The following is a 9,627-nucleotide window of genomic DNA, read 5'->3' as shown; positions in this document are numbered from 1 at the left end:
AAGTCCCATCAGAACCAGAAAGGCCTTTGGGGGTGGAGGGGCTGGAGGGAGTGTTGCCCTAGCAAGTGTGTTTACAGATTTAGGGACGGTCAGCCACAGCCCTACGCTGGGAAGGCCACAGCTGAAAGAAACCTTATTGGTGTTTCCGCCTTTGTGGGGTAGCCCTAAACCACAGAGTAGGCGTGAGAGGAGGCACCAGAGATGGATTCCAGGGGAAGAACCTGAGGTCCCGGATTTGCCTATTTGCTGTCAGGTGTAGCAACCACTCCCTCCTTTGTGCACACCCACTGTTGCTCCAATTTCCCAGAAACCGCCCTAACTAGTTTACCTATAGGCTGCCCAACAGTGACCTTCTAACACACTCCACGTCACATATATGAATGAGAAGGAATGAAACACAGGAAATAAGCATGAAAGAGACAGGTTGCCAGTTTTTACAGCTAATGGGAAGCAGAAGTTTTTAAAGTGTATTACTAGTGAAATTTTAGGAAAACAACCTGGGCGTGTGCCACCTCCCCCCTCCCAACTTCCACAGCCAGAGCGTAGGGCCTACTACAGATTTGCTCTAACTACATGAAGGTATCCTTTAACCTGTCTGGGAGTCACAATACTTGGCAATTAAGTAAACTGCCAGGGGCTGAATGGACGTAATACCACTACTTCGAAGGACTGACATTCAAAGAACTACTGCATTTCTTTCTCCCCTGGAGATTCTTCAGAGAACTTAAAGCTGGTCCCCTCACCCTACAACAGCAGCTACTTTCAGCCTCCTCCTTCAGACCCACCCTCAGTCTGAGGGAGGCTTCCAAACAATCTTATTTAGAAAAGCCAGTATTTATACCAGCCTGTAAATGCATCTCAGGAAACCCCGGAGCAGCAAAATGAAATACCTGCTCCTGGAAGAAGAAAAAAAAAAAAAGATGTTAGAATATGAAATAAGAAATCCGAGCCCAGGGAAATGAGAGGACCTGAAAGTGATATAAATCTGGAGCAAGTTTTCAAAAACTCCATCTTTTGGTTTGTGCCTTTTCCATATTTTATTACATTCGTGTTTTAAAAAAATCACATTCGCATTCTCAACGACAAAATATGTACAAACACTTTACAAAAGAAACATTACTAATACCAGCTGTAATAAGGGCGGGCCGAAGAACAGACGCGAAGTTTCGAGGGCAGAGTCCGCCCTCAAACAAAGACATTTCACTACGTCCAGGCAGCTGAGACAGGCTTCTTTCCCGGTGACAAGCACATGTGGTCGTAATACAAACGACAGCAAATGAGGACGCTACACGGGCTCAATTGGCGAACTCCTCTTCTCAGCAGCAAGGCCAGGACACAAGTGGAGCTAATCAAATAACTTAACCCAGCACAGTAAAAGCGCCGTTCCCCCCACCTAAGCGCATTTAAGCCTTCAACATCGATTGCAAACGATGCTGGATGGCAATACAGACACGTGGTTCTTAGAACCCTGCGCCAAACTTTCTTTACTCTTCGAGTCAGGTTTCGTGTTGGACTGAATGGGAAGCAAGTTTAGAAATGCTTCCTCTGAAGGCAGAAGTCAGAAAGAAGTGACCCTGAGCCCAGAATCTATTAAACTTGATGCGGGGGGGGGGGGGGGGGGGGGGCAGGAATTGGAAAAGAGAAAAGTCTCCTTTCGGCCACGAGTCAAGAAGTATGGCTCACTTTGGTCTGGGTACCCCGCCCTACCCACCCTGCTCCGCCGGTACCTACAAGCTCGGTTCCTTTCTCAACTCCCCCAGTTCCTTGACCTCCACTTTCCTGTACTTCCCCGACTTCCTCCGGTTGCTGATCACCAGGACAGCCACGCCGGCGACGAGGGCCACCACGACCACCACGATGACGGCGATGAGGCCGGCCGTGAGACGCTTCATGGAGAACTCGGGGGGCTTCTCGTCCAGGTAGTAGATGAGCGTCCGCTCCACCAGGAGGGGCTCGCCGCGCACGCGCACGTCGAGGCCGCCGCGGCCCGGGAACAGCGACTCGCCCTTGACGTCCCTTTCGAAGTAGTAGGCGGCGTCGCCGATGTCCACGTCTCCAGGTGCCTTCTCCGACGTGTTCTGCCGCAGCTCGATCTGGATGGTGGGCCGTTCGTAGTGCACGGCCGCCACGAACCTGGGGTGCAGCCGGTAGCGCTCGCGGAAGAGCCGCCGCAGCTCGGCGTCCAGGTCCGAGTGGTTGAAGGCGCGGGCGGCCGGGCGGTGGCGCAAATCGATGAGGATGTGGTGGGTGCGCACCAGCTCGTCGCAGCGCAGGCTCAGGTCGCCCTTGTCTGTGCGGCGCACGCCCACGGAGTTCACGCACCAGCACACCGACGTCTGGTTGCACTGGCGGGCCTTAAAGCGGCCCTCGTGGTCGCAGTCGGGGTCGTACAGGCCGTCGTTGTCCAAGAGCGCGTGCTCGCTGGGCCGCACGAGCGCGCGGCCGCTCTTGGGGGCGCTCATGCGCGCCTTGAGCAGCAGGCACTTGGAGGTCAGCGTGGAGCAGTCCACCGGAAAGCCCGAGCCCAGCGCGCGGCACTGGCAGCGGCCGCCGGGGCCGTCCGCGCGGCACAGGGTCATCTTATTGGTGGGGCACGTGCAGTTGTCCTGCGCGGCCACAGGGCCGGTCGCCGCCGCCAGGAGCAGCAGCAGCAGCGGGGGCGATGGCAGCGCGAGGCCCGGCTTCCGGGCCATGGTGGGGACGCGGAGCGCAGACGGGACGCGGGCGGATCAGGCGCTGGGGACTCTGCGTGCGGGGCTCTGGCTCTGCGCTGGGACAGTCTCCGGGCATCTGCCGAGGGCCGCTCCCTCCCGCTCTTATACTCCGCCCGACCTGCCCGGCTGGTTCGGCCAACTCACCCTCTGGTATTTGGGTGACACATCCCGCCCCCCGTCACCGTCCCACGGAAGGCACAGCCCGCCCTGCGCCGCCCGCGATAGGATCAGGGGAGCGGTGGCTGCTCCCGCCTCCTCCGGACCGAAAGCCCGAGAGAAGAAAACCGATACTCACCTGCGGGCTGCGGGCTGCGGGCTGCGGGGGCCCCGCCCCCGGCCCGCCCGGCCCCACCTGGGGCGGGGCCGCGGTCCGTGCGGCCTCCAGCTGGACCTCCGTCGGCGTCCTGGCTGCCCTCCTGGACCTGAATTCTTAGGAATTTCATTGAAAAGTAAGGCGCGCCAGACCGTCTCGCTTTCGTCCCCTACCCGCTTCCCCTTCGTGCTGTTTCCCACGCCCCTATCGCTACCCTACCGCCAGCTCTTATAAGCAGTCAGTTGCACCGTTTACAGCTCACCAGCATTATCTCATCCTCTCCTCGGCCCTGACACGTATTATAGACAGTGTTTCAGACCCATTTTATAAGCGATGCAGTTGAGGCCGCGACGTAAAGTCATTCAGCCGTCAAAATCCTCAGATTCTTTGAAGGGGTCTTTGGTATTCTGCCTGGCAGTTATGAAACCTTACATCAATGTGTACGGAAACAAAGTTAGGGAGCAGTTTTTGTTACTCACCAAATCATGAGTAAAACCCAGGTGTCTTGGTGTCCAGTGCATCAGAAGTTCTGTTAAACACCTTTTTCCTTTACACATACAGATTCACACAGAAACAAGTAATACTTGTACATGAACTCAGTATCGGCAGACAAAAAGGAACTAGTTCTTAAAAAGAACAAGCACGCCTATGTAAGGGATTCTTTGTACAACTAGCTTCCAAAAGAGTAAAGCGTTGCTTTTCTTTTTCTGTGTCCCATGGAAGTAGCTGAACCACTGTAAGTGAGGAAAGGATGGAGACTGTGGGAAACTGCTGGTCGGCATCTGTCTGGCTACTTTAATGGGATGGAGGGGTTGCAATCTCTTTTTTGAATCATTGAGAAAGTGCAGGGTTTCAAAGCTGTGGTAAAATTAACAATAATTAGCAAGCTGTAATTATTCCCAGCTCCTCGTTCAAAGCACATTTTATGTGTTCAGCATTTAATGAACACCAGCAGTAGCACAAGGGTGTTGTTTAGCACATGAAAGCCAGCGAGGCCTCTGCCCCATTAATTTTTCAAGCAATTCCTGAGCCAGGCAGGTGGAAATACATCATTCTGTATTTACAGGTAGAGAAAGCAGAGTCACATGAGGGGCAATTTCTTACCCACAAGCACCAGACATTGTGGGAATGCTCCTTGGCTCTCTACCCTGACTGTCTCTGTTTCTCTTTTCAGGTTCTTTACTTACTTAACTTACTTACTTACTTATTTAATTGAGAGAGAGAAGGAGAGAGCATGTGCATGGGAGCAGGGGAGGGGCAGAGAGAGAGAGAGAGAGAGAGAGAGAGAGAGAGAGCAGAGAAGAGGCAGAAAGAGAGGGAGAATCAGAAGCATGCTCTGCACTGTCCGTGCAAAGCCCAATGTAGGGCTCAAACCCACAAACCACAAGATCATGACCTGAGCTGAAATCAAGTCAGTCACTTAACCAAGTGTCAGCTGCTCTCATGGCCACCGCCACCACCATCATCATCCTCATCTTGATTCTAGTATCTCCAGTCTTCTTCACATTTTCAAGCCTTTAATAAAGGCATATGCTGGTAGTCTCCCTTCACCTCTTTAGTGCGTAATTGTGTGTTTCTACTGAGCCCTTGGATCACCTCCAAGAAGCCTCCCCTGATAGGCCCTGTGTATCACACTCAGGGAGTGCTCCCTCTCTGTGCTCTCCTAAATCCTGTGACAGAGCAGCAACACTAATTTTTTTGGGCTTCTGTCTGCCCATGTGTAAAAGGGTGATAATAGCATCTCTCTATTTCATGAGGCATTCCAACGACCAAATCTAAAATAGATGAGACAGTAGATACCAAAATTTTATACAGTATAAGACACTGTAAAATTGTCAGGTTGCATTTTAATTTTTTTAAATATTCCATCTTTTTACTTTTCCAGCTCCTGACTAGGTAGCCACAGTCTACACATGGCAGAGCTACCTGCCTGTTACTCCAGTGCTCCCCAGGCTGGCGGGAGGAAAGCTAATGGGGAAGGGTTCTCAGGGCGGAGCGATGTCCACAATGGTGTCTTTGACTGCTGAGCCAGGTCTGCCCCAGATGGCTGGGTCTTGCCCAGGCTAGAGCTCTGAGGTCTCTAAACCTTGGCCTTTTTCACCCATGGTAAGTGTTTAAAGGACGAGGATCCAAGCAGCCCATTCTCGGTCTCCTCTGTGGAAGATGGAGGGACCCACCGCTCTTTCCTTTCTTAAATTGTGGTCTGCCAGGCTTTCCCCAATAATGAGTAATTTTTTTGTTTTGTTATTTTTTAATGTGTTTTTATTTGTCTTTTGTTTATTTTAGAGAGAGCACAAATTGGGGAGAGGGGCAGAGGGAGCAGGAAAGAGAAAATCTTAAGCAGGCTCGATGTTCAGCATGGAGTCTGATGTGGGGCTTAATCCCATGACCCTGGGATCATGACCTGAACCAAAATCAAAAGTCAGACACTCAACCAACTGAGCCACCCAGGTGCCCCTTGTTTTTTGTTTGTTTGTTTGTTTTGTTTTGTTTTGTTTTAAGTAAGCTCTACACCCAACATCAGGCTTGAACTCACAACCCCAAGATCAAAAGCCACATGCTTTACTGACTGAGCCAGCCAGGTGCCCCTATGATGAGCTTATTGAGTAAGCACAGCCTTAGCTCTGATTCTCCCTTCTCCTTTCATCCCTTTCCTGCCTAGGTCTGCAAAATATCACATACTTTAGCTCTTTGTATTTTTTTTTAATTTTAATTTTCAAGTATTTAAAGCATTCCATGAACTCAGCCTTGTCAAATGTATACTAGGGACAAACAAGAACCTTATCTGAGCACTACAGCCCCAGCACCAGCATATATTAGGGGTTCAGTAATATTTATTGGATTAATTAACAGTGGGTTGTTCCCACTGTTATAATATCAATATACATTCCTAGGAGTGTTCATTGTAAGTATTTCAATTCTCTTCTAGTCCATTTCTCATTGCCTACTCTAGCCATGAACCTCTATCCTCACCCTAACCCAAACTTCAAACACCCACTTTCAAGGAAGACTGAGTAATGATGAACTGTTACTTTTGCTTTTATGCATGATCCCAAACTTTCATCAGACTGACTATAGGGAAGGGATACAGTTTGACTAGTCTATAAGCAGACAAGGATGCTGGAAGAAAGCAGTCCAGTGAGGTTTAAGGAAAATGGACTTTGGACCTAGTGAGACTTAGGCTCAGATCCTGGCTTCATGTAACTCACTGGCTGTGTGATTTTGTACAAGTTACTTCACCCCTCCGAGATTCAATTTCCTTAATTATAAAATTTCATGTCTACATCTTAAAACTTAATGTCTACATCTCCCCAACATCTGTGAAAAGGATAATTTCCCACCTTGTTATTATGAACATGCTTTTCCTCAATTGAACTTCCTACTTCTCATACATTCTTACGCTTTGTTTTCTAAACTGGTGTTGATTATCTGACTTTCCTTGGTATGAGACCAATACCAGCTCATCAGTTTTATATTTAAGGGTGTGATTTATAAAAACAAAACACAAGAACAAAACTCTAGTTGATTAGTAGGAAAAATACTTACCATCTATAATTATTATAATCATTCAAGATAAAGAATACAAAATACCTAACACAGTGTTTGGCATATACTAAGTAGAATTAACCTTAGCTGTTATTATCAGCCATCTCAGGAGTGTGAGGATGCTCTGGGATCATTAAGTATTTCTGCACAAAGCTGGTGACTGTGGGGTTTGATGAAGATCAGGCCCAAGGAGCTGTTTGTTAGGGAGGGGAGCTGCCCCAGGGCCCTCGTCCTCCTGGCCCCCTATTTTACAGATGTGGAAACAGAGACCTTGGGAGGAGAAGAGAAGGACTTGATCATGGTCACATGCTTGTGTGTGGCCAGGCCTAGAATCTGGGTCTCCTGACAGCACATGTACGTACAAATTAACAAAGATGGAAGAAGACTGAACGGGTCAAGAGGATTGAGTCTCATCTTATGTTCCTGGGAGCGTCTTTTCTTTTTCTTTCTTAGCCTTACTTAGAAAGTTCTGGTTTTGTAAAAAGCAAAAAAAAAAAAAAAAAAATCTACTTGTGTAGGGCACAGCAGTGGGCCAGCACCTGAAACCCTAGGACTTATGTCATTAGCCACCACTTCTTCCCACACTAGAGTGTCCTGTCGCATTCTGTGGTGAGACAGCCTGTGTTTGAATTCTGCACTGTCAGGCCATGGGCAGGTCTTTCTGCTTGGTGTCCATTTTTGTAGAACAGAGATGATGTTGCCTCTTAGTGACATGGTGGGGATTCCATGGTGTGACATCTGTGAAACTTCCTGGGCCAGGTTGGGAAGACGCCTCACTCCTCTCGTTAGCCTGACCATGGTCAGCTCTGGCCTCTATCAGGAGCAGCCACTGATACAAGGGGCAAAGCAAGACAGCTGGTCAGGGTTTCCCCTCCTTCTCAGAGGCAGCTTGGAGCCCTAGGGGAAGAAGGTGATCCTTCAGCCAAAATGCAGAAAATACAGACAGAGAAGTGGGCTGCGGTGATTGTTAGCTCAGAATGGAGGAAGGAGGCCCTGAGAAACCATGGAAAGAATGGGTAGTCAGCCCAGGGGCTGGAGAGCGAGGGTGCAGACAACAAAATAGATAAGAGTACATGATTCTAGCTTTAATGTTTCATTTCTTTTAAAATGTAAAAAAAAAAAGGTATTACAAAGTATTAGAATTCAAAAGAATTAGGGGACAGCTATACTTTCTATATTTTCTTCTTATTAAAATCTTTATAATGAAAACATTTTTAAAACAAGTCAATCCTTCAAATTAAATTTTAGAAGAAGTATTTGGGGGTAAAATACCTGTTTTGGCTTCTAATTGTCTTTTTCCCCCATTTCCATGGCTTCTGTTATTAATATGAACTACCATGTATTGATCAGCAACATTGTGCCCCGCACTTTACAAATAGATCCCTATACTCCTTCCAGCAGTTCTACAAAATAATTACTCTTGTTGCCTGCGCTTGTTGAGGAAGCTGAGGCTTAATTAAGATCACATTGCTAGGACTCAGAGGAGGAAGGACTTGAACCCAGGTCTGGTGACAGGGACGTCTGCACTTTTCTAAGACAAAGTTTAGTCTTGCTGACCAGCCTTCGATGAGCATTGGAGGGAAGATTGGTAAAGTGGGTGTGGTTTGTAAAGTGGGTCTGGGCTGCCTAGAGGATAGAATGTCAGATCTTCTCACTTTTCTGGCAAAGATAATAGCTTCTCTGCTTGTTGGGGGGGCCTCACTCAATTTATTAGGAGAGGCTGTCTGTGCCCGCTGTGGCTCTGCTTGACTTTCACAGTCCATCAAGATTTGAAAAGTGACTGCAGCTTCACCTGAAAAGTGTGTGTCACAGTTTCATTTCAGTGTCTCCTACCTGTGACCTTCTCTTCATGATCTTCTTGTCATGACCTCCTCATCAGGAATTAACTGCAAACATAACTGGCCCCTCCCCTCACATCTGGTCTCTACCTTTAGTGGTAGCTGGCTTCTTTTCCAAGGGTCTTACACTTAGGAAAAAGCCGACAAAACACCCAATAACTTTGTAGTCACTCTGTACACTGGCTCTTGGGGAGAGTTTCTGGAGAGATTTGGCAGCAAATGAGGAGAGATTGGGAAATCTCATCACAACATCCGCAAGGCAGTCACATTTCTCCAACCCCATGTTGATGACTCATGGTGCTTCCTTTCCCAGAGCTGGCCGGCTGAGGTGTGAGGCTCCCTTCAGGGGTGTGGAGGTGTTCTGTTTCTGAGCACTTCAGGCCCTTCCAAAGTGAGGGCAGTGGCGACAAGTCTCAAATGTGCTGCTGCCTCTCCCAAACTAGCCTGCCTGTCTTGGGCAATGCTGGCCCAATGCTCCTTAGAATTATTGAGAAGGACGGACATCAGAGGTCCTTTATCCCAGGCTCCCACCCAAAGTATGGAGTTTCTTCTCCAACTCCTGAACAGGCGCTTATGTGCTGCTTTGGTGGTGAATCAGCCATCCTCCCCACAAGACAGCTCAGCCCAGTCTCAACCAGCCCCATGAGAAAGTTCATCATAGTATTCAAGGAAACTCTGTGCCTTTGTGAGCTTCACAAACTATCTGAATTTCCATTCTCAGAGCAATGCATAGTATTGTATGTAGTTCAACACATGATGTTATGAAACGAGGCAGTCTCGGAAGATACCAGACGAGGATCCTGTGGAAAGTCATGAAGGAAGGCTTGTTTCTGTTGACCACCTTTCTCCTCTGTCTAGGAGGGTAGGTGTAGCCCCAACTGTCCCCCACCTATCTACTAATTCCCTCTTTTCTTGGAACAGATGGCATCTGGGCAGTATGTGTAAGATGTACAATATACAGAGAGCCTGTTGAGGGCCAGCTGCTCACATGGGTTATCTTTATCCTTACGTCATCTATATAAGGTAGGTTCTGTTTTTCTTGTCTCACAAATAAGAACCTCTTGCCAAAGGGCACTTGCTGGAGAATCTATAGATAGGAAATGGCAGAGCTGGAATTCACTCATTTTTGTCTGGTTCTGAGGTTGTGGTCTTTGTTATACCATACTGCTACAGACCTTGTGAGTTTCCCGAACACAGACGTTTTAGCCTCCACAAC

The 9,627-nt window shown here is 48.4% G+C and overlaps 1 protein-coding gene across 1 annotated transcript; it reads right to left on the bottom strand.

Moving 5' to 3' along the window:
• Positions 1–1,716: 1,716 nt before the first annotated feature.
• Positions 1,717–2,878, bottom strand: TACSTD2 (tumor associated calcium signal transducer 2). The gene has a single exon (XM_029949490.1). It carries the CDS (start codon positions 2,691–2,693, stop codon positions 1,728–1,730), a length of 966 nt encoding a protein of 321 aa, XP_029805350.1. The 5' UTR covers positions 2,694–2,878; the 3' UTR covers positions 1,717–1,727.
• Between the last annotated feature and the right edge of the window lie 6,749 nt (positions 2,879–9,627).

This window comes from Suricata suricatta, chromosome 8 (assembly GCF_006229205.1).
Source record: "Suricata suricatta isolate VVHF042 chromosome 8, meerkat_22Aug2017_6uvM2_HiC, whole genome shotgun sequence".
Classification (NCBI taxonomy): Eukaryota; Metazoa; Chordata; class Mammalia; order Carnivora; family Herpestidae; genus Suricata; species Suricata suricatta.
This window is presented reverse-complemented; position numbering and strand designations above follow the sequence as displayed.